This window comes from Nematostella vectensis, chromosome 14 (assembly GCF_932526225.1).
Source record: "Nematostella vectensis chromosome 14, jaNemVect1.1, whole genome shotgun sequence".
NCBI classification, from domain to species: Eukaryota; Metazoa; Cnidaria; class Anthozoa; order Actiniaria; family Edwardsiidae; genus Nematostella; species Nematostella vectensis.
The window spans coordinates 4,291,280-4,316,019 of NC_064047.1; the positions used below are offsets into that span (position 1 = coordinate 4,291,280).

Here is a 24,740-nt window from a genome sequence, read left to right on the forward strand (position 1 = left end):
CGGTCTGTCTGGTTTTGATTGTTTGGTTTGATTGACTGCGCGCTATTCCCAAAGAAGAAAGCAATTTACGATTCTGGGAGGTCGCGCGACAACGAATTTGACTATAACGAGCTGTCTTAGTAAAAGAGATGGAAAATTTAGGCTGTCAATCTTAAATTTTTCGAAAATGCCAGCGCAAATGCCAGAGCCACTGCGCACGGCTTCGGAGACTATCTTTAATCTATGGTAAGAAAGAAATGCTATTCACGGTCGTAGCGTAGAAGGATTGGTACCGGGGGTATGTGCGTGCCCCCCCCCCCCCCCAACATTAAAGACAATCAATTGAGTATGTTCATTTTGTATGCCCACACTTACACGTAGCCAAAACAATTGCTTCAGAAATGTGATAGATTTATAATATAAATGTATAGAAATAAAATTTCACTGTAAAATATAAGATTAATCTGACGCTAACATCTCTCAGTGGTAGTATGGACGAAACATTACAGTTCGGATATGATTTAGATGCTTGCATCGTGTGAGGGACCTTGCGCGGGCAACGATCGTCACCCCCCCCCCCCCCCCCCCCCCCTTCCCCTACTTATTCCCTTAACCTAATCCCCCCTACCCCCATCCCACTTGAATATCAATTATTCTTCATTTTTCTCATAGGAGCCAAAGATTGAGTTTCAGCTCTCCTACCAGAATGTTAACGCGTCCATGACATCCGGGTAAGGTCCAGGTAAAGCTACTGGAAACACATCAAGCATTTCGTGTAAATGCAGGCATGGGCCAGGATTTTGAGGGGGGCGGTTGGCTTCCCATGAAGCGGACCTTTTTCTCTTAGGTAGCTTGTCCCATAGTGGTCCTTAATTTTTCTTAATAACAGCGGACCTTTTTCTCTTAGGTAGCTTGTCCCCATAGTGGTCCTTAATTTTTCTTAATAACAGCGGACCTTCCAGTCGAGTCGGGGGGAAGTCTTCCGAAACATTTGAACACCCCCCCCCCCTGGCTACGGGCCTGAAATGTGCTAGGAGATTGGTGCGAACGCGTGAATTAAATGCCGAGTTCTTCTGGGGGAATATTATAATAATTATATTTTTCAAAGCCAAAGAAGTTTAAGGTCTTCTGCAAGTTTGCTTCAAAGATATCTCTGACGCCATTCAAAGGACAAAATGAAATTGGAAGGACAAATTTTTATTCAAGCAAAGATGCTTCAATATGTGTTTTTGATAGCATTATTGTCTTTGTTGAAACAGGTCAACGTACACGTACCACACTCTAGTCAAACACTCGCCCCAGTCCTCTGCCGACGCTAAGGGAGTTCACGTGACATGGATGCTCGCCCCATTCCTCTCATTCCAAGATGTGACCTCATACAAGTGGCAAAGGCCACGAGTCGAGAAAGAAGAGGGTCATAGCACGTTTGTGGTAAGGGTCAAACTACTACAATAGGGGCGCCTCATTTTGCACCAACAGCATAACGATTATGCTGAATCATGATGTTAATTATTGATTAAGCGTGGCTAATGTCTATTTTCTAATGTAAGCAGGATTATGCTTTTTATTCAATGGCAAAGCGATAGAAAATCATTTTAAATGATGGTAAACAGCGTGTCGATTATTTCTTATGTGACATCCGATATTTTTTCTATTTTCAAAGCATAGTAGTCACTCTATGCGCTCTTCTAGGCGGGGTGCAGCGGCGTAGCTCATACATTTACTGTATTTATGTCTGCTAGAAGAGGGGGGCACGCCCCCTTGGCCACCCCCCTGGCTACACCCCTGGGGGTGGCTGGATGAGTGCTGGTTTAGTTTCTTGATTGATTAATTGATTAATTAGCCACCCTCTCATGCGTTTTTAGGCAGGCTTCGCTTGCTCCCCCTCCACAAGGACGCCTGCCTAAAAACGCCTGCGAGGGAGGCTATTGATTAATATGCTTACACTAAGAAGTCACGTGATTGAATGGCAACGTCAAGCCAAAATAAACACAGAAATGGCTACGGCCATAACGCCAGGGAGCGACGACAAAATGGAATCTTTAAGTGAGAATAAGCCCCTTCTGACAAAGAAACTTTCTGGCTGATTCATGCTTTTTGTTGTTGTTTCGTTTTGTTTTCTTTTTTTTGGCGTCAAAAGCTGGAGCGCGCGCGTGACCGTGAGAACTCACGGTCACGTGATTTCTTCGTGCAAGTCACCAATTTACTGACTTGATTGTCAGATTCCCACACTACAATGGATGCAAGAAATTGAGTTTACGTTTACCGTGATGTTCGACCACGACCGTAAGCTAAAGCCGGGTAGACACCACGTGATCACACCAGTGCACATGCATTACTACAAGGACTACACCGAGGACGCCAGGGGCCTGGTACTCAGCAAGGGGCAGTATTTCTCGCAACCGCTGGCCACAGTCGAGTTTGTTCTCGAAGTTCCAGGTTAGAGAAGTTGAAAGGGAATAATTTTGGTATTTTAATCTATAAATGATTCAGTTTAACACGACGCTCATGATCAAAGCCCTAACCCTAAACCTAAAAAAAAAATACTAGAAAGATTTTAAAAAGATTCTAAAAAGACCAAAAAAGGCTATTTTACTCATGAGCAAAGGATTAATCTAAGGAGGCTGATAACAATTAGAGTTTAAGCAAATTGGAAAGAGATCGAAAATCCCCCTAAAATATCGAGCAGACGAATCACATCTATATCTATGTTTACTAAAATAGTATTAACAAAGCGCTACGGCCACCACAAATTTTGAAACATTGGACGTTGAATTTAAAAAATGGACAAAGATCAAAAGATCCAGTATAACCAAGTGCACCCCTTTTCTAAAATAGTGTCACAGAATTTTTGTTATTATCATCATTACATGAGTTCTTTATTAAAAGCTATCGTTATCGCTATCTAAGTATCGTTTTTTTTTCTTTCAAATTGGAGGGGACATGACACCCCTTTGGACCACGCCCGATGGTGGACATTCTATTTGCGTATTTCAAAGGTTATTCTAAGCCATTAGGAATGGAATCAAGGGATATCGCAGATTATCAGATCACCGCATCTTCCAGTTACTTACTAAGAATTATGTCTTATCGTTTTTTTTTTCTTGTCTATTTTTTTCCTTTTTTTCCTTTTTATTTTATTTCATTAACTTCGCCTCAAGTGGCAGGGTACCGCAAAAGTATAGCTATTTACTGCGGGCTCTTCAAAGGCTATTTTTTTTATCTTCTAATAAGCGAGCTGTATCATTCATCTTTGCCTTTCGTAGACATTTTCCCCCTCTCTCTAGTGAACTGCATCAGTCCCCTTGGCCTATCTTAGCCATTTTCCCCTCTCTCTAGTGAGCTGCATCAGCCCCCTTGGCCTATCTTAGCCATTTTCCCCCTCTCTCTAGTGAGCTGCATCAGTCCCCTTGGCCTATCTTAGCCATTTTCCCCCTCTCTCTAGTGAACTGCATCAGTCCCCTTGGTCTAGAGTCCGGGTCAATCCCTGACGCGGCGCTGATTCAAAGCACAGACTCGCAGGCAATGTCTCGTGCTGTGGACATCCGTCTAAATAAACCTGTGACGGAGTTCACAGGGTGGCAGGGTGAAATCGAAAAGCCGGACTATCTGCAGATCGACTTTGGGACACTTAGGTGAGGACACTGATTAAGATGCTGCTGCTGCTAATGATAACAGTGGACTTTAGAAGCACACTAGCATACACACACTGGCACCAGTCGGGCCAAGACGGGACGCTAGCACAGTCTATTACCCGTGCAGTTCGGCAACCATGGACAGCTGTTTCGTCCTTATTAGGACTCGTCAGCATGGCATAGCCGGTTTGCCTCAGTTAAACATCATCGGCAAAAAAAACTGCAGGGCGACTTCGACTCAGTCGGTCGGTCTGGGGTTTCCCCCTCCCTCACACGAGATTTTGGGGTTTTTACTCCCACCCCGCGACTTTATGCTGTCCCCCCCCATATTTCATACATTTTTCTCTCCTATTAATTTAATCTTGTGAACTTTAAATGACCCCCACGGATCCTTTAAACCGACACGTCTGGAATGAGGCGACCTGTTTGTTTATAGCACACACGAAGCGCTAGTAAACTTTAGCCGGAGAGCGTTATACTTTCATTTTCTCAAACCTTTTTTATTTTTTTTTTATTTCATTTAGGTTCTTCAGAGCTGGACGAGTACATTATTGGTGTGATCGCTGCTCATCCGGATGAACACGAGGTTTTCGGCATCGACGCTTCCATGAACTTCTTCGTCAGCAGAGATCGCGGTGCATCATGGTCAGCCATATCATCCAAGCACTTCCGCTGTCCAAAAGGCGACCGCGCTTATTATGGCCAGCGGAGTTCCCGATAATCTCGTGTCTGATACTCCTTCTTCGATGTCAGCGGTTTCTTCAAAGGGAACTAAGTGGGGAGGTGAGGGGAATTGCCGTTGGCGAGGGTTGTGGTCGTAAGTTTTTTTTTTCGAGGGGGGGGGGGGGGGCATTGGCTAAAACAAGCGCGTATTAAAACACCTCATGTCAGCAAACATTTCCTTTCTTTGGTATTTGGGTTAGTTATTTTAATCTAAAACAGTAAAAGAATTATTACTTTTTATTATTATTTTTTTCAGTATCTGGTTTAGGGATCCATATGATGACCGCTGGAAGCAGCACCTGGGATATGGAAATGCTGCGGCGTGTCATGTTTAATTGCATGCGCATGCTCAGACAAGGAACCACTGATCGTATACTGAGATATAAACACTGGATCAATTGAAACTTGTAACTTACTCAACAAAGCTTAGTTTAGCAAATTTAATTATTTACAGAAAGCATGATCAGTCTGCAATGGGCTATTAACCAGATACCGGGCTCCTGTGGTATTTAGGTGACGCTTTGGCAGGTTTGAGCCATCAACATTTTGTGCCTGTAGACCAATGTCTATAACATAAACGCGGGGGATCTATATTAATCATCTTTCAGGGGAAGGACTGGTACTTTAATCTGTAAGCATTAAAGGGGTGATATCTTTACAGGTTCTTGTGCTGTGTCAAGATGGTTGGGTACAAGGGTGGATGGTAGGGTAGCTGGTAGGGGAGAGCGTAGCTGGTTGGATGTTAGGGTAGCTTTTGGGTGGATGGTAGGGGAGAGCGTAGCTGGTAGGGGGTTGGATGTGGGGGTAGCTGGTAGGGTGGATGGTAGGGGAGAGCGTAGCTGGTAGGGGGTTGGATGTGAGGGTAGCTTTTGGGTGGATGTTAGGGGAGAGGGTAACTGGTAGGGTACGGATGGTAGGGAAGAGGGTAGCTGGTATGGTGGATGGTAGGGGAAAGGGTAGCTGGTATGGTGGATGGTTAGAGTGAGGGTAGGTTGTAGGGTGGATGGTAGGGAGTAGCTGGTAGGGTAGATGGTAGGGGAAAGGGCAACTGGTAGGGTGGATGGTAGGGGAAAGGGCAACTGGTAGGGTGGATGGTAGGGGAAAGGGCAACTGGTAGGGTGGATGGTAGGGGAGAGTGTAGCTGGTAGGGGGTTGGATGTTGGGGTAGCTGGTAGGGTGGATGGTAGGGGAGAGCGTAGCTGGTAGGGGGTTGGATGTGGGGGTAGCTGGTAGGGTGGATGGTAGGGGAGAGCGTAGCTGGTAGGGGGTTGGATGTGAGGGTAGCTTTTTGGTGGATGTTAGGGGAGAGGGTAACTGGTATGGTACGGATGGTAGGGAAGAGGGTAGCTGGTATGGTGGATGGTAGGGGAAAGGGTAGCTGGTATGGTGGATGGTTAGAGTGAGGGTAGGTTGTAGGGTGGATGGTAGGGAGTAGCTGGTAGGGTAGATGGTAGGGGAAAATGCAACTGGTAGGGTGGATGGTAGGGGAAAGGGCAACTGGTAGGGTGGATGGTAGGGGGAAAGGGCAACTGGTAGGGTGGATGGTAGGGGAAAGGGCAACTGGTAGGGTGGATGGTAGGGGAGAGCGTAGCTGGTAGGGGGTTGGATGTGGGGGTAGCTGGTAGGGTGGATGGTTGGGAAGAGCGTAGTTGGTAGGGGGCTGGATGTGAGGGTAGCTTTTGGGTGGATATTAGGGGAGAGGGTAACTGGTAGGGTACGGATGGTAGGGAAGAGGGTAGCTGGTATGGTGGATGGTTAGAGTGAGGGTAGCTTGTAGGGTGGATGGTAGGGAGATAGTAGCTGGTAGGGTAGATGGTAGGGGAAAGGGCAACTGGTAGGGTGGATGGTAGGGGAAAGGGCAACTGGTAGGGTAGATGGTAGGGGAAAGGGCAACTGGTAGGGTGGATGTTAGGGGAAAGGGCAACTGGTAGGGTGGATGTTAGGGGAGAGGGTAGTTTGTAGGGTGGATGGTAGGAGAAAGGGTAGCTGGTAGGGTAGATGTTAGGGGAGAGGGTAGCTGGTAGGGTAGATGGTAGGGGAAAGGGCAACTGGTAGGGTGGATGGTAGGGGAAAGGGCAACTGGTAAGGTGAATGTTAGGGGAGAGGGTAGCTAGTAGGGTGGATGGTAGGAGAAAGGGAAGCTGGTATGGTGGATGGTAAAGGAGAAGGTAGCTGGTTTGGGGAGACAAAGTTGATTGTAATATGGGCACAGAAATTGTGAATCTTGATTGGCAATAATGGGTTTATCATAGAAAATTTAACTAAATAATAATATTATAAATGTTATTATGAAAGAGCTACAGGTCCCGCCCTACCAAGTCCTGAGGCATTTCCAGCGCCACCTTTCTGTGATGTCATTGCCTATTGGTGTTCCCACACATTTGTACAATATTCACATTTACACAGATCAATTTGAATGATTTTTTTGATAGCAACTAAGATGTGTTTCTCTCTTGTTGTTAAGACTTGTTGGTTTTCCAGATCTCATAGAAGACCCATCTGGCAGAGAGTTAAGGTGATGTATCTAAGAGGCGAAAAGTAATCGGGTCCATTTAAAAAGACGCGTGAATTTAAATGAAGAGTGATTTTAGTGAAATTGTATAGAGAGCTCGGAAACAGTCAAAGTGTTGATAAAGGAGCTTTTACCTTCGAAAACCACAAGAGGTCTGAATGTCCAATTCCTTTCAGTATTGCTACAGGCGTTATGTTGACTTCAACCGGAATTACAAAGAAAACTCGCTAGATCACACGATCCATTTCACAGAATATTGGTCCCTTACAATTTTTTTTACACTTGAATAAAGTAAACATGAAAATTCGCAAGTGCCCACAAAAAAAAAATTAAAATCTGGATTGGGAGGAAAGCTGTCCGTTGACCCCAACTAGCTAGCCACAGCTACTACTGTAGTGCAAATTGTTGTGTGTAAAATGAAAGAATGTGAAAGGATACAGTTCGTGGTATGATGGAACACACACAGTCTCTTTGGTAAACTCCACCGGACACTCTAGCTTCTTCAGTTGACCCTCAAACATTGTCAGGGAGTCAAGCTCATTAAAACTATTGCCCTGAAACAATAACCGTACAAACATAAGTGCATGTGGTCAAATGCTCATAGGAAGCTGGGCTCTACTAACGGACACCAGCCCAAAATAAAGGCCTTGTTTTTCTATATCTAACTGAACTAGATAAATGTAAAAAAAAATATGTACCCGAGTATTTTAAACACATGCTTGGATAAACTTGGTTCAGCCAGAGCGGTAGCAGACCACGTAAGATTGGGGAGGGGGGCACAATACAGGAATATAAAGAAAATATTGGAGGGGTACAGCCATGCCCCTTCTGGTCAATTCACTAAATTTTGGGGTGAGAGGGGGGGGGGTGCACATGCCCCAAGTGCCCCACCCCCATCTACGGCCCTGCTTAGCTGATGAAGGTGCCTTACACAGATCTGTATTTTTCTGAAGTGTTGAATTGAAGCCTGATTGGGATTAAAGAAAATTCGAGGAATAATAGATAGGGGTCGTTTATTAGACAGGGGCTTCATTATTACCTAAAAATATAACAAACCTAAGTGTAATAGGGTTTTAATTTCAGTCAAGAGCACGTTAAATTAAAGCCTGTGTAGCAAGCAATTTTTTTACATTTAGCAAGACGCTACTTGCTTAGATTAGGCAATTAAATTTTATTTATATTACCCGAAATCCTATGTCGTTTGTTTTTATGCTGGGAGGGGGGCGGGGAAGGGTAGGGGGGGGCGTTTAATAGGTGGGGTGTTTGTTAGAGAGGGGTGTTCAATACAAACTTCTTGGAGTGGTGGGTGTTCGTTAGATATTAGGTGTTCCTTAGTTAGGTGGTGTTTATTAGACCGTTTACGGTATATGACAAAGTCATAACTTTGACTTATTTTCACAACCTCCAACCCGTTAGGGCCTACTGTACCTGCGTGAAATATTTCCCCGTTGGAGAGAGAACCTTCATAGATAGGTCCAAGATTAGTTGCAGAAAGTCCCATTGGTCGCCTACAAAATTAATATAACGAGCTTCAAAGTTTGCAAATACTCACACAATATTGAAACGCAAATGTTTCCTGATATAAAATGGTACATCTACAATATTAAGTTGCTATCAAAATAATCAACATTCTCTAATATAACCACTGTATGACCCTGTAAAGATCCATTAATTAATGTCCTGCTAGTAGAGCTTCCTTCCTGTCTGTTTCTATCAGTTTATTTATCCATGTCGCACTTCTGTCCTTTCGCTAGAAAGAAACAAACAGGAAAAAAGCTCTGCTAGCAGGGTAATTCACAATACAGAATGGAAGATAATATAACTGAATATGGGCACTATGGCATTGTAGTAAGGCATGAAGGTTAAAAGGCATTTAAGGTGCGCCTACCTCTAGCCTCAGTAGTTATCGGGATGGCTGTCAGGTCGTTGATAACATAATCAAATAATTTTCCTTTATTGATGCATTTATTCATGATCTCAACGCAGTCTCCAATAATTACCTAATGACATCAAGAAAAAAAATGCCTTTGCTAATTAAAATTCATGTAAACCAGGCCCATTCCCAGGATTGGCCAAGGGGGGGGGGGGGGAGGGGTTCACAGTCATAGATATTATGTGGAATAGGCATAGTATTTGAATATTCCTTAATAAGGAATGACCCACTTTTTGCCTCCAAGGGAGGTGCACGCACAAACTGCGCACCCCCTTGTGTATGTGCCTGTAGATATAACCAAATGTTTGTTTACTTTGAGGTGCTCAACACAATACTGTTTCACTTTAATTCCCTGTTTCAACTATGTCTAAACAATCCACCTAGTTTTTCTACAGCTTGTCAGTAGTCTTGTTATACAACTTACGTACCTCGTAGTTTGGTCCAATTAAGGAATCCATCGAATCACCACATATTCCTCTCAAGTGCTTTACAGCAAGGTCCACTACCATCTGGTCAATGTGCAAATTTGTCAAGGAAATTAACCAGCATGCAGGCAAAAATATGAAATATACCTTATTCCGCTTAATGTTTGCACATACTTAAAATTGCGATGCTTAATTTGCATTGTGAGAATCAGCGCAAAGCATGCAAGTGGAGGATGAAGCTTGCATCTCCTTTCGACGATTTTTGTTCAAACACGATCACTGCATCTCTGCTTCCAGCTTATGCCAGATTCCTTTCCTAGTGAAAAGCCAGCTTAAATAGTAAGGATATCTCTGCCATGATCACTTGCTTGGGTTCCTCCTTTAGAACATGATGCAAAATTCCCCCATCTCCACCGCCAAGAATCAGCACTGTTTTATCCTTGTAGTTCTCTTTACCATTACCAGTGATAGCTTTGGTATAACTTAAGTCACTCTCTGCTAAATCTGGAGTGAAGGTCAAAGACACAGATAATGTGAAAATGAGATGTTAAAATGTTATTTGGCCCTAAAAAGTTTGATGCAGGCCCCAGATGATTATCAGGACCAGATACAGTACAAACCAGTTTGCAAACTAAACCAATTGCGAGGCATTGAGCAACAAAAGTAAGCACTGTCATAAACTTTACTAGTCAACCAGCGAGCCTAATGCAGGTAAGTTGACAGCTATGTTATGCTACTACAGCAGCTTAATGTGGATCGACTCTGGATTCTGAAACACAAGGCTGTACTTACTGATATCGTTATTAAGCACTAGCATATTTCCAAACTGGTTGGAATGCAGGATTTTAATGTTCTGGTACTTAGAGTCCACATTTACAATTTCCCTGTGAATAGAAAAAAAATGCATCAAATCTTACATCTTTACCAATAATACAGCTTGAGGTAGGTACAGTAAAAGCTCTAATAATTATTGTGTGGACGCGCGCGCATGTGTGTGTGTGGGGGGCTTAATACAGAGAAGGGGCTCATATTTCAGAATTGCTATTTTCAGTTTTTGACATATGTCTCTTACAAAAGTCCCAGATTATAAATATTCTTTTTTTTTTAAATTTGGTGCCCTTTTTACATTAAAACCAAGCAAGCTTCATAGGGGTAATGCAGGTTAATGAACAAATTAGGCATAAGGGGAGGGGGGATTCATGAGAAAGGGGTTGGGAAAGGGCCCCAAGAGAGACAAGGAGATTAACACTTACACCTACCTATCTATATCATACTGCATTATAAGGTTGTCAACTGTTGGCAAGTAGGGATTTAAGGGTCCTTTGCGTATGATAGGCGGAAGAGCCCTACTCTTTTCTGTGGCAAATACTTTTGCCAATGACTCCTTAATGGCCTTGCTTTCCTAGACATTAAACACACTCACTAAAGAATAATACAAAAACAACATAAGACTGATAAAGGGGCATAAGTTGGGCCCATAGTTAGGGAAGGGGGGGACCCATAGTCAGGGAAGGGGGACCCATAGTCGGGGGAAGGGGGGACCCATAGTCAGGGAAGGGGGACCCATAGTCGGGGAAGGGGGGATTCATAGTCAGGGAAGGGGGACCCATAGTCGGGGAAAGGGGGACCCATAGTCAGGGAAGGGGGACCCATAGTCAGGGAAGGGGGGACCCATAGTCAGGGAAGGGGGGACCCAGTCAGGGAAGGGGGGACCCATAGTCAGGGAAGGGGGGACCCATAGTCAGGGAAGGGGGGACCCAGTCAGGGAAGGGGGACCCATAGTCAGGTAAGGGGGGACCCATAGTCAGGTAAGGGGGGACCCATAGTCAGGGAAGGGGGGGACCCATAGTCGGGGAAAGGGGGGACCCATAGTCAGGGAAGGGGGACCCATAGTCGGGCAAAGGGGGACCCATAGTCAGGGAAGGGGGGACCCATAGTCAGGTAAGGGGGGACCCATAGTCAGGTAAGGGGGGACCCATAGTCAGGGAAGGGGGGACCCATAGTCAGGGAAGGGGGGACCCATAGTCAGGGAAGGGGGGACCCATAGTCAGGGAAGGGGGGACCCATAGTCAGGGAAGGGGGATCCATAGTCAGGGGAAGGGGGGCATGGAAGAAGTGCCCACTTGACTGATACAGGGCTTTTGGAATTAGGCGCTTGTGCGGAAGCGCGTAATTTGGCTTTCTCTGCGTAATCCACAAATTTCCGTGTAATCCCGTGTAATTTGGCTAGATTTTGAAAGACAAAACATTTAAGTGCACAGCTGATGTGTTTTCTTTAGGGTTCTTGCCTCTATTTCTCGTAAAAAAAAACAGATATTCTTCGTAAGAGTGCGATATTTCGAACTGAATTTCGAAAACTTATAAAATGACTAGGCGTCCTTTGCTAAACCGTGAAGGCCTAGGACTAATAATAAAATACCTTTCTTAATTGGCTGGTGGCTAGGAGCCAATGAAAACTCGCCTAAGATATTTTCGCGCAAAAATAAACCTTTTCAAAAATAAAACTTTTCTTTCGGTACAAAATGTAGTTTGGGCGTAACAGTTAATGTTCCGTGTAATTTAGCGCGTAATTCAGTAAAGAATCCCGCAAAATTTTGATTTTTAAAGAAAAATGTATTGCAAAATCCCACGTAATTTAGCACGTAATGATTGATTTTCCGCGTAATTTAGCAAAGAATCCCGCGTAATTTTTAGTTTTTTTCCGCGTAATTCCAGAAGCCCTGCAAATAGGACCAGTCTACCTAAACAAAAGAAAAATGTGAAAAGGATAACTAATAAAGATTTAAAATGATCTGTTTATGGCCAAACGAATCCTCTTTGTTTAATAGAAGATAATCTTCTTTGTTCCATAGATAATAATATTTCTGTCACCAAGAAAATAACAATAAACACAAAGCGAGCAATTGAAAAGAAGTTCAAATTGTTTCTAAGCTTTACATTGTTGTTGATCTAGTGTGTATGTATCACTTGTCTGCTTGCTTAATTGCTTAAAAAGCTATAAAACATACCTCATATCTATTATTATACCAATCATTGTTATTACTCTCTGCTCCAACAGTTACAATATCCAGACAGGCATGGCCATTCTTGAAGCTACGCAGAGTCCAATGCCTGGTCAAAAACATCAAATAGGTGTCATGCTGAGAAAACTTTAATAGGGTGCACATTTCTGGAGATAGTATTTATTGTAGGCTTCTAATTGTCTACAAACCATTGAACTTTAAGCTGTCAATGCAATATTTTATTGAAAACTATGTTTATTAACAGTCTGTGGTCATTTCCTTTGAATTTAAGTTACCCACATATCCAAAGGCTCATAAGTCAATATAAGAATTGGACTGAAATTTATTGTGTTGGGGCCAGAGAGCTAGTGCAAAGCATGACACTGCCCCTTTAAATATTTTTATTTGGAGCTATTTGCAAAAGCTGGGCACACCGGGCTATTTTGATAACTAGATTAAAATCTTTAATTCGCGCTTCCTTTTATGGCAGTGAGGCTGGTACTGTATTATTCACACTGTAATCGGATATTGTCTTTTATGTTCCAGCTAGTGCTAGCGAATGGACTTTGATTTAATGTGTCTATATACTATAGTCTATTTTTCTTTCCCACCCCCCCAACCTAACAATGGGCTGATACGTCTATTGTTTTTTTTTTTCAGTACAGCTTTCACCATTTTTATTGTATTATCTTTCAATAAACTTCTCATTGTGCCAAACTCTCGTCTTTGTGTTGTCTAGTATTTTACTGCGGAATTATAACAAGAAATTTGAGTAGACAAAACACTACATACCTGACAGCCTGAAAATAGCGAGGAAAAATCCTGAATGAGAATCTTAAAGCAATTTACATCATTTCTGGAGTGATTATGATTCATATTTTTTACATAAAGCCGCAAGTTAACTCACAGGCAAGGTTCTCAAAAGCCTAGAAACCTGACAGCTACCAAGCTATTATATATATAGTTATTATCGGTAGTTAAGAGCGATTTAAGATCGCCCTTTAAAATAGCAAAAATAGCAATATACACGTTTTGAGATTAGTTAATGTTTTAGAGATAAAAAAAAAAAAAACCTGTCGGGTATGTAGTGTTTTGACAATCAACAGCGTAGCCAGGATTTTAAACAGGAGGGGGCCCAAAAGGCACTTTCAATGCATCTTCTCCTGTGTTTTAGACAATGTTTCATACATTTCTGTATTTTTGGCTGCTAGAAGGGGGGCCCGGGCCCCCTTGGCCACCCCCTGGCTACGCCCCTGACAATAGCTCCCGTGAGGTTCGTTCGCTCGAAATTTTTCCATGTGTCGACTCGAATTTCTTTGTTATGGTGTGCACAGCTTTTGCGAATTACTCTAAATATAAAACGCTTCTTGCATCGGAAACGCATCCAAGTTTTTAACAAAACTACATGGATTTGAATCGATAAATATGACTCATATGGCTATTTTTTTTACAAATTATAAAAATTGCCGGGTAGCTAGTAAGTTGCTGGGCATGCGTTCCCGGCTCTCGTGTATTTATACACTTCGAACATCAAAGTGTCGAATATGTTAACCCTTACCCGCTATTTGGGCCAACAAATACAAACATGAAACCTCTTTCTCCCTCTAGCTCTGTAGAAATGATCGGCCCCTTTGCTTTGTGATTCCGCAGCACTTCGAAAACTTTACTCCGAGATTCATTGTTGGCGAAATCGAGTGTAACATCGGAGAAGTCTAGCAGATCGTGGAGGATCGACATTTTTGCGAACCAAAAACGTGCCTTAGCGCATTGGCCTTTGCGTGCGCGTTTGGAAAACACACTTCCGATCATCTTTCTACCAATCAAAAGCCGTCGTTATTATATCGTCGACTGGTCGATGTTTGCGAATCATTATCGACTGATAGTATGAACTATTTACTCAGTACATAATGAATTTTTGAAAATTCTTTATTGTGTAGACAAGATGATTACAGCTTTTACATAAAATGTTGGAAATATAAGGCAGTTTATTTGCTTGCGTCCTTTTCTCTAATAATCAGGACACACAAATTGGTAAATAATCTAAAGTTTTCTTGCTCATAATAATTTTTGATAAATACAAAATAATTTTGAAAATTGACTAACTTTATTTTTGAAGAGTACTTTTCTCCTTGCTTTTCGCTTTCTTTTCTTTTTATAATAGATTTTAATCTATTATCTCGGTAGGTGACTTTAGGGACGATGGTCTTCCTGTGGTGTCCGTGTACTTCGAAAAACGTGCCGATCTTTTATATGCACGTAAGCTTTAGTTCTCACAAAATGCACGAAACTTTGCACGCCAGACAGCCGAAAGCATCAAAAATCCATCTAAAGGGTAAAAAAGAGCATAGAGAATGCGATGGAAATCAAAACGGACCAATTCTTATGAACGGGGACATGGAAGAAGCAATTGCATCGGAAGAGAAACCTCGTGTTTCATCGCTACATTCTTCGTGCAACGACAGTCGAAAAGTTGACTTTGGACCTCGTTTAAAAATAATAAAGATGAACAACCAAGTGCGAGAATTACAAACTATACTAAGAGACAGGTGAGAGTTGTTCAGTTTTGGGGTTTATTTAACTTAATTAGGTGGTTATTGCGGGGTTTTTTTTACCGTCGACTCAAAACCTGAACTCATTCAAGCAAAAATGCACCACGCGGCAATGTTTCGCGGCTATAATTTAAAATCTTCTAAGCTTTAAATACGAATTATTTTAGCATAGCTACACTATATCTGTATCTACCATATCTCTTTTAGTATTTTCTTTATTTTTCTTTTATTTTTTTTTTATTTTTCTTATTTTCTTATCACTTTGATCGTTTTAGGACTCCGAATTAAAAAGTAAACAGAGTTTGCATAAAATTACACACAAGCACGCTACAACAATAACATTTTTTGTGTGAACTTTCGCCTCCTTTTTCTTCTTTGTTTAAACTGAAGTTTTCTTCGAGGGTTGTTTTTTATGCTCTGTTCGGTTCGAACTCCGTAAAAATTCACACTAGAGGTGATATGGAATGATTTTTTTTCGCTCATCCATTCATTTTATAGCAAGCTTCACGCGAAAAAAAAATTAGGGAATCATTCGCCAACGAAGCTCTTAAAGTTATTTATACAATACTAGCATCTGAGACCTCGCATATTCTATATTTTTTGCATTTTCCCAAACATTGTTGTGGCATTACAACCATGTGGTACGTAAAATTTGATCAATAAAAAAATAGAAAGGGATTTTGAATAAAATAACCAAGATTTTTCCCTGCTAGCAGAGGCCTCTTTTCTCTGTATTTCGCTGGGCTGGAGTTCACGAGGAAAAGATACCTCTGCCATGGGTCGAAACTGTTTCTGTTGCGCATGCGTGAGCGTTAATAAGCGACCGACGTGCCAAAACCCGTACCATCGCGCGAAAGCTGTCAATATGCTTTGGATGGGTTTAGTCGGAAATCATGAATCAAACTCCGGTTAGTTCTCCTCTTCGAAAAAAAAAACTGTTCAATTTCAATCACCTAAAACGTCACTAAAAAGATTGAACAACAAACGCAGCAAAGACGAGTTTTGTCTTGTTTGTGGGATTAATTTCAAGACATCTGGGCAGGCGAGTTTCTTCAATGTAAATATCGCACAGTTGGATCCGAAGAAAATGTTACAAAATTTTTTGGTAAACTTAGATCAGCTATTCCCAGAAGAATATGCAAAACCTGTAAACGGAAGATTGACTCGTTAGTCAAAAGAGAGAAAATTCTGAATGAAGATAAGGCATTGAATGGCTTCTTTTATAATTCGTCGCGTGATATTTCTACGGAGGACGCCGTTCCGAATGCGGGCTTATTATCCCGCAGCGGATATACGTTTCATGCATGCGCTAGTCATTGTGGGCTCAAATAATGGCCAGTAATTAATGAACGGAGCATGCGCTCTGGATCTCGTCCACGATCGTGGACGGCGGTTTGATCAAACGAACTTGCGACCCATGGCAGAGGTATCTTTTCCTCGCGAACTCCAGCCCAGCGAAATACAGAGAAAAGAGGCCTCTGCTAGCAGGGAACCAAGATTTCAATCCATATTTGTTTTTCAGAACAACAGAGAGAAGTGACTTTATGTTCTATGCGGACCGACTGGTAAGTTTTGAACCACTTGCAAAATATGAGACCTTTAAAAGCCTGGCTAAACCAGCAATATGTACCACATCACATTGAAGGCTCGTAGCAGGTCTCTAAATATTGGGATACAGCGACACCCTTTCTGGCCATCTCCTTAAATTTTTACAAATGCAACCCCTCCGTTGCTATGGCCCTGTTATCAGTGTGTTGCCATGGGTGGCTAAATTAGTTTTCAGTTCATTGATTCGCCTATGTCAGTGCAATTGAAGAGAGAGTGCTGCAGATAACATTGATGATGAGGCAATATGCTTTCATTGGCACCATGCTGGAAAACTCAGTGGACTTTGTGGTTATTCCCTAAAGGTCCCTACTGTATCTCAGGGGGGCACTAGGGTCCCTATTTCATAGGGGCCATGGGGGTTCTTAACTCTAAGTGGCAACTGGGGGGTCCTATTTTCAAGGGGCTACTGGGGGTCCCTATTTTCAAGGGGCTACTGGGGATCCCTATTTAAAAGGGGCCATGGGGAGTACTTATCTCTAAGTGGCAACTGGGGGGTCCTATTTTTAAAGGGTCCCTGGGGGTCCCTATCTCAGTGGGGCCATGGGGGGTCCTTAACTATAAATGGCAACTGGGGGGTCCTGTTTTCAAGGAGTCCCTGGGGGCCCCTTTCTCAGAGAGGCCATGGGGGGTCCTTATCTCTAAGTAGCAACTGGGGGGTCCTATCTTCAAGGGGTCCCTATCTCATGGATTAAAAGAAATTATGCTAAAAAATTGTTCGTTTTGCATTGTTTTTTAGGTGGCTAAATTTCCCTGTTATTTCTGATTCACTCACTGTATATTTTACAAAGAAACTGATCAGGTTATTTTGAATACAGGGGAAACAAACTTTTTCATCCCATTTTGTAGGAATTGTTTGGTAGTTGATGGATTAGCCTTCAATACTAGATGCATTCAATTGCCTACTGAATACAGGCTGTTGATAAGGGGAGGGGCGTTGCAGAGTTGTTTGTTTAGGTATGCAGGATTAAAACACAACTTCTACTTATATCACATCTGTGACAGTGCATTAAAAAAAGGCTTGAGAAACACTTCAGTACTAAAATATATTTACTCTCAAATATCTCACACTGTCTTTTTTCTCTTGACACATATTCATTTAAGTGAAAGTTTTCCATAGTTTGTGTGATAGTTATCAATTTCTGCAATGCAACTTCACTAAATATTCATGTTTGCAGTACCAAGTTCATACCAGGTTGATTTTGTGTAGATACGACTAGTAGTAGAAGAAGGTCTCAATCAGCTGCCGTATGACAAGTGTAAAGTCAAAACGCCCACTGGTGAGTCTCAAACACAATTTCCATGATAATTCCACTTTTTATTAGTGTATGGACCAATTTTTGGTTGATGTTCGATGTCCAACAACTTGATAACGAAGTATGTAAATTTTTGGCATTTCCTGCCTGCCCTTAGTTAAAGCAAGATAAATAGAGTTGTATATTGTATTTATTGTGTATTTGTGCGCAACCGACGAAGCTATTTAAATAAAATAAATAAAATATTTGTATTGAAGTGTGCAACTACAGTCAATCCAGGTCAACCATGTCCCCTATAGCCTATTATGGAGTTCATTATGAATAATTTCATTTGATTATTTGCTGAGAAGTTTCCATTCTTGGAACAAGTTTTCGAATGTTCATACTCATACGTAAGTCTAGTTTAAAATGAAGGCAAAAAACCTGCCATGGTTGTGTATATGAGCCAAGAAAGCCTTATTTCTTTCTTTCCATCGGGAATCGATCGATTTATACAATCATGGTTTCTCTAAGGAACACATTGGGATTTGCAGCTGTCAGTGAGAAAATTTGAAAACTTGTTTTAAGAGTGGAAATTCTCAGGAAATGATAAATGCAATTCTAACAATAAACTCAAACCTGGTTTGACTGTAATATGTAGCAGGGATTTCATTAGGCCTTGGTGGCCGGTGGTAGTGCCGGCTATTTTCCACAGAGCGCCGGCTTCTTTTTTTTTAAAAAGTCTTGAACTAAAAAGATAAAATAACTTCCACACCCTACTTATCAATCTCCACCGCCGACTCTGAAAGTTAATGAAAGCCTTGTGTATGCTATAAAATGCCAGTTTCATTCAGCAAATCATTTTTCTGTAGGGCTTTTGGTTCCCCAAATTATCGAGTTAATTGATTCAAATTTCATGACAGGCGCTGACTATGAGGGACTGTCATTCAAGAGGGGAAATTGTGGTGTTAGTATCATGCGAAGTGGTAAGAACTTAAGTCGTCAGATTATGTTATGAATTAATTTGGTCCTACTTGTCGGGAGGGAGTTTGTTGTGAACTTTGAAGGCCTCATCGGGTGAGTCAGTCGGAAGCATAATCTGATGGCAATGAGGGCTCTGAATGTGTGATTTCCTAGCAGATAGAAATAAGATATGGAAATAAGATTAGATTCAATGGCATCTGGTGAGATCAGACTTAAATGTTGCGAGGGAATTTGGAATATTGAATTCCAAATGAGCTAGAAGCCAATTACTTCGGTTTTTACAGCAGCCAAGGGGCAAAGTGTGCTACCTTTTTCTCTTATATGTACAAGGGGAACAGAACAACGCAACTCTCAAAATGCCAGTCCAAATGGCTTGAAACTTCACCCAGACCATATTTAAGACTCCACAGTCAGGTCATAGTAAAGTGAACCTCTTAATCCAATCGATTCATGTTTACTGTAAACCATGACACACACAACGTAACATGAACCGCTATAATTTATTCATACATACAGTAAGCTTAAGGTACCTGTGATCTGTTGTGGAGCCAATTCATACAGTATGGACCTAAGGCATGGACCTATGTAACTGACCCAGTAGGAAGCTGTAATTGGTTGGACACATTTCAACTAAAGATAAGGCAAATTGCTGCCTTATCTTATAGAACCCTGGCTTCATCCTCATGCGGTTACATACATAAACAGATACAGTTACAAAGGACACAGGGTTTCCTCTGTAGTTTCTTTCCAACAGGACCAACTGTGCATTGTTTAGAACTGTAGAGTATGGTGGCATGACAGAAAAAAATCCAAAGAAACTGATCTCACACCAGAGAATTCTTTTAAGTGCTGAGCGAGTAAAAACCAACAAGATATCAATAGTGAGGATTTAGACTAATTGTTGTAGCTTTTGTTGTGTTTAAATTCAATGATTCAGTCCATGTCTTTTTTACAAAAATCTCACAATGTTTGTGTGTGAACAGGTGAAGCTATGGAAAAGGGACTACGGGATTGTTGTCGCTCCATCAGAATTGGGAAAATATTGATAAAAGTCAACAAAGAGACGTCCACACCAGTGGTAAGTCAAGGGCTTGTCATCAGTTCATTCTATTGAAGAAAAATCAGTTAAAGAAATATTGAAATAGCCATCTAGAAATGAAGTTTTATAATTTATTAACTCTTATTAACTTATTAATCCAATAATTGTCAAGTATTGTCCAATCTTCCCTAATTCAGCTGATGGAACTGGATTCTTCCTTCTTTCTTTAGGAATTGCATAGACACTTGACATGATTTGGGGTTTGATTCACTCACGATTTATAGGGAATGAAACTGTGTGCTTTTCATAGGAGTCTGTAAGCTGCTGTTATCAACCCCTTGCTATCTCTCCGTTTTTCTCTCTCTGACCCCAGAAGTATGAAGAGACACCATTATTATAATTACTTTAATCTTGCAGGTATATTATGCCAAGTTTCCACTGGATGTGAAACAAAGGACTGTGCTATTGATGTATCCAGTTCTGAGTAAGTCATTTAAAAATAAATAAAACATTTAGTTTTAATGCATTCATTATATAGTAGAAGTAGGTATGTAACAGATACCAGGTAATTCGGCAACTGTCCCAAGTCGTTCGGCAACCTGTTGCCTAATTACCTAAAGCGGTTGCCTAATGAATTTCACAACAATGAAAGTTTTCTGATAATTTTTTAAAGTTAAGTAGATTAATTGTATTATTGTCCAAGTGGCGATCACCTCCAGTGATTTGCAGTATAAAATCCTAAATCCTTATTCTTAGATACTGGTGCCACAGTTATTGCTGCCCTGAATGTACTTATTGAACATGAAGTGAAAGAGGAGAATATTATCATATTAACAGTTTTCGCAACTCCAGAAGGTTTGTAAAAGCTATGATTATAAATATTTTACCTTTGTTTTATTATGACCCTATTTTTTACTTTTTTTTCAATTCACGTGTCACCCAAACTGCTTATAGTCAATTTTTTTTCTGAGTGAAGTCAAATAGTTTGTTAAACATGCAAATCATTAGGCTGGATTTGCAGCCCTCGCTAGGCCTCATCTGCCCCACTAACGACTGGATCAATGGTCACGCACGCTTGTCTGTGATGTCACTTCCAATATTATGCAACCTCTTTGCATCTATTCGCGCTATAAAACACCCATAAACACTTGAAAAGGTAAACGGATACAGGAGGAAGTGCAAAATCAGCATTTCAATGACTAACAAAGCTCGCTAAAATGTGCAAAGTAAAATATAAGTGCCAACAGCGATCACTCACCGTCACATCAAAACAGAATATCTTATTTGCCTACATAATCTTTGATAATTAGCTTTAAAGTAAAATAAAGATTTTGACTAACTGTGAACCATTTTTATCATCCTACCGAGGCTGGGAATTTTGAATCTCACAAATCCTCACACACTTTCGAGTTTTGTCATTGTTCCCCTGTCCCATCATCGGTCAAGGGTTGTAAACATCCTGATAAAAGCCCTATTCTCAACCCAAGGGTAAACACAGACGTTCCAAAAAACTCAAAGCCATTGACATGGAATACAAAAATATCTCTGTCAGAAACATTTTAACCTTGCTGATCCATTGTATTTTGATTTAACAGGGTTTCTGGAATTACGCGCTTGTGCGGAAACGCGTAATTTGGCTTTCTCCGCGTAATCCACAAATTTCTGCGTTATCCCGCGTAATTTGGCTAAATTTTGAAAGACAAAACATTTAAGTGCACAGCTGATGTGTTTTTTTTTAGGGTTCTTGCCTCTATTTCTCATAAAAAAAAAACAGATATTCTTCGTAAGAGTGCAATATTTCGGACTGAATTTCAAAAACTAATAAAATGACTAGGCGTTCTTTGCTAAACCGTGAAGGCCTAGGACTAATAATAAAATACCTTTTTTAATTGGCTGGTGGCTAGGAGCAAATGAAAACTCGTCTAAGATATTTTCACGCAAAAATAAACCTTTTCAAGTTATTTCGTGCTTTCTTTCGGTACAAAATGTAGTTTGGGCATAACAGTTGATATTCCGTGTAATTTAGCGCGTAATTTAGTAAAGAATCCCGCAAAATTTAGATTTTTAAAGAAAAATGTATTGCAAAATCCCATGTAATTTAGCGCGTAATGATTGATCTTCCGCGTAATTTACAAAGAATCCCGCATAATTTTGAGTTTTTTTCCGCGTAATTCCAGAAGCCCTGTTTGAAGCTTTTAACTTGAGCCTTCTTAATGGTCAGAAGTCTTCTGCATGAGAGCTATCCAGGCACTTCTCTGATTGGCTGAAATGTCAATCGCAGGACAAACGACCAGGGGCCGGTTTCTGAAAGGCTGGATAAAGTAATCCGCGGAAAAAGTTATCTTTTGTATAGGATTTGTTTAGGATTTATCTGTTGAATAAGCATTTATCTACAGATAACTCTTATCTGGCCTTCTAGAAACCGGCCCCAGACCAGTTATCCAGCCGTTGAGTAGGGCACGTTCTCCGGGCTCACAACGAGCTGGAAATGGAGCCTAGCAAATCATTTAGATTTGGGTGGTTCAAATAATGTAATTTTTAACTTGCTTTTGCACTGTTGTTGTTTGATTTGAGCAGATTCCTGAGTAAATCAGGGCGAAGGGCTGTCTGAACCCTTGCCTGCCAACTTTTAGGCCTCAAAAGCCCTTGAGTAATTCTAACGAAAATGTCAGGCTTTGCGCAAAAACTGGGTGATTTTCTCTTGTATATGAGTGATCTTGTTAACCCAAAATGATGTGACAGCCATCTTATGTAAGCAAGTTGACAGCTTTGTTCGAGGGACAGGGATGTCAATACAATCAATCAATCAATCAATCAATCAATCAATCAATCAATCAATCAATCAATCAATCAATCAATCAATCAATCAATCAATCGTTGATGAAGATAATGTTTGCACTCTAGGCGTTGAAGCAGTACTCAACCAGTTTCCCGCCCTCACAGTTCTCACATCAGAGGTCCACACAGATTGTCTTGTTCAGTTTGGAGAGAAATACTTTGGAACTGACTGTTAAACAGAGAAATATATATATAAACTTATGTATAAAGTCTAGAAGCCTAACCAAAGTTGAATATATTGTTTTAGAAAGTGAAGTATTTAATACAACTCAACTTTCATACCTTTCTGAGTAGAATCTAACCAGTTATAAAGGGGCACTTGCATGGTTGTTCTTCCTGATTTCTGCACCGTGTTCTTTCTGATTACTGTACTTGCAAGTTTCTCCTTCGAACTGATCCATATACAGGTCTATAGCCATTGGGGGCAGTGGGGGGAGGTTGCATATGAGTTCATTTTTGTTATTAAAAGATCATCAAATGACAGTGCCCCTCACCAGCAAATTGTGGCTCCTGAATGTGCCTGTAATGATGTCTCTTATGGGAGTTCATTTAGGCAAAGTATAGACTCCGTTCTGTCCATGTACCGTTCCAAATGCAAATACATGCAAATGACTCAGTCAATTTTTTGTTCATCTTCATTTGCATGCATTTACACTTGGAACGGCACATAAAAAGAACAGCGTCTTAACTAGGACTTATTCATGTAAATAGCACTCAAGGGAGCCCCGTTCATGGTATGTGTGAAAGTGAAGCTTTTGCTTTGACAAGATGTGGAAAGAAAGTGCTTTTTTGATTTTTATCGGTAAAAGGATAGGAATTGACTGTCTGAAAGCAGGCAAGAGCAAGTACATAGCTGTCAAATCCATGTGTCTGCCAAATCTATAGGTCATGGCCCACAGTGGTTCATGGGTAACGTACAACTAGCTAAATTCTGGTCTCTGACAGAGTAAATACGCAGCTGCTTTGTCTCCTATTATCTTTGTTCTACAAAGGAGTTTTTTTGTCTCTATTCTTCTCGTTCTTTGTGTCGAGGTGCGGATATTGTTCATTTGCCCAATCAAATTGCAGCTTGTAAGAGCTGCGTTCTGACCCTCGAGGTGCGGATATTGTTCATTTGCCCAATCAAATTGCAGCTTGTAAGAGCTGCGTTCTGACCCCTCTGACAGCCTTGCGGGTGTTTCCAGGCACATAAACAAGAATGCTACAGCTTTTCAAACCTGGATTTGTTTTTAGTCACGTGTCTATTTGCTAATGTATTTGATACCCATGAAGCATTGCGGGTTACATCGCATGGATTTTCCAAGTGCAACCTTATTTGAAATAGGTGTAAGTACAAACAGCTCGTGTTTCACTTGTCTAAATTCTTGCTTCTTGTTTGTGAGGAGGCAATAAACACCCCACATATATATTAGAGGGTGTTCATTGTTTTACTGGGGGAGGGACGTTGGGGGGGTCTAATTACCGCAATACCGCACTTATTTTTCGAAAATATCGCCATGACACTATTCTGCTTAGCAGCCTCTCTTAGTGTCACACACACTTTAGAGTGACTGCTTAGCAGGCTTACACCAGCACTTTGGATTTTCCTTTTTTTTTTCAGAAGATCCTTTGTGTATAATTCCTGTAATATTTTATTTCAAAGATATTTGTTGGTATTCAGTTTTGTGTATCATACTTGGATGCCGTTTGACATTTGTCATAGTTATGGGGGGAGGGGTGCATATATCACAAAGGGATTATCAGAAACTTCCTACTATATGAATGTCATTTACTTGTCCAGATGGTATACGATGTTAAAAAAATAAATAAAATACTGGAATTCAAAGCGTATCTAATAACATTGAATGTTTGTATCTTTACCGGGAAATCTAAAAAGAGGGGGGGGGGGAGTTCTTTTGTATGTCACAAGACATTTCCCTTTGGGGTCTTAAATTGTCTCTCGCACATTCCTGTATTTTGGCTGCTATAAGGAGGAGATGTACCAACATATTTTCAACTTTACAATTCTCTAAAAATAAAAACGGAGCGTAGATCAGCAAACCTGTCAATTTTCCCGCAACAGGCGGGAGTCTCGACTTCTTCTTCGCGTGGAGCACCAAATCTCCTTCTTTATAACGACTTTTGTCTAGTCGAATCGACATTTTGCCTATTTTTCATCAGTAAAAAAATAATAATTCCCTTGCATGGCGCCATTATTCTAGCACGCACCACGCACGATTTTATAAGTGGTTTTGTGCGCGATATTTTAGAATAGCAAATGTCTGCTGACTGGCTCAATAAT

At 41.1% G+C, this 24,740-nt stretch overlaps 2 protein-coding genes across 5 annotated transcripts; one reads left to right on the forward strand and one right to left on the reverse strand.

Annotated features, from left to right (window-relative positions):
* Positions 1–4,503: 4,503 nt before the first annotated feature.
* Positions 4,504–14,000, reverse strand: LOC5516689 (spermine synthase). Of its 3 annotated transcripts, XR_007306540.1 has the most exons (11): positions 13,768–14,000; positions 12,216–12,318; positions 10,467–10,609; positions 10,000–10,091; positions 9,557–9,711; positions 9,211–9,300; positions 8,738–8,849; positions 8,278–8,357; positions 7,288–7,403; positions 6,653–6,836; positions 4,504–4,903 (listed from the first exon to the last, which is right to left on the reverse strand). XR_007306540.1 is itself a non-coding variant. In XM_048721846.1 (10 exons), the coding sequence occupies exons 1-10, from the start codon at positions 13,944–13,946 to the stop codon at positions 6,797–6,799; spliced, it is 1,110 nt and encodes a 369-aa protein (XP_048577803.1). In that variant the 5' UTR covers positions 13,947–14,000; the 3' UTR covers positions 6,566–6,796. The 3 variants fall into 3 exon arrangements, 2 of the variants coding, with proteins under 2 accessions (XP_048577803.1, XP_048577804.1); XM_048721846.1 differs by lacking the exon at positions 4,504–4,903 and having other exon boundaries at positions 6,566–6,836; XM_048721847.1 differs by lacking the exons at positions 4,504–4,903; positions 6,653–6,836; positions 7,288–7,403; positions 8,278–8,357 and adding an exon at positions 8,567–8,599.
* A 401-nt stretch (positions 14,001–14,401) lies between these two features.
* LOC5516690 (uracil phosphoribosyltransferase homolog) lies at positions 14,402–24,289 on the forward strand. Of its 2 annotated transcripts, XR_007306541.1 has the most exons (9): positions 14,402–14,755; positions 16,281–16,323; positions 17,574–17,643; positions 18,522–18,584; positions 19,566–19,660; positions 20,039–20,105; positions 20,378–20,476; positions 22,526–23,491; positions 23,557–24,289. XR_007306541.1 is itself a non-coding variant. In XM_048721848.1 (8 exons), exons 1-8 carry the CDS (start codon positions 14,409–14,411, stop codon positions 22,633–22,635), a joined length of 894 nt encoding a protein of 297 aa, XP_048577805.1. In that variant the 5' UTR covers positions 14,402–14,408; the 3' UTR covers positions 22,636–24,289. The 2 variants fall into 2 exon arrangements, 1 of the variants encoding a protein (XP_048577805.1); XM_048721848.1 differs by having other exon boundaries at positions 22,526–24,289.
* The last annotated feature ends 451 nt before the right edge of the window (positions 24,290–24,740 follow it).

Coding starts and splice junctions, on each gene's coding strand:
- LOC5516689 (XM_048721846.1), bottom strand. CDS start 13,946: ATGTCGATCCTCCACGATCTGCTAGACTTCTCCGATGTTACACTCGAT. Junction 10,092..10,466: donor ATGCAGTATGATATAGATAG/GTAGGTGTAAGT, acceptor TTCTATTCACAG/GGAAATTGTAAATGTGGACT. Junction 7,404..8,277: donor CGGGGAAATATTTCACGCAG/GTACAGTAGGCC, acceptor TTATTGTTTCAG/GGCAATAGTTTTAATGAGCT.
- LOC5516690 (XM_048721848.1), top strand. CDS start 14,409: ATGGTCTTCCTGTGGTGTCCGTGTACTTCGAAAAACGTGCCGATCTTT. Junction 19,661..20,038: donor AAGAGACGTCCACACCAGTG/GTAAGTCAAGGG, acceptor TTAATCTTGCAG/GTATATTATGCCAAGTTTCC. Junction 20,477..22,525: donor AGTTTTCGCAACTCCAGAAG/GTTTGTAAAAGC, acceptor TTTGCACTCTAG/GCGTTGAAGCAGTACTCAAC.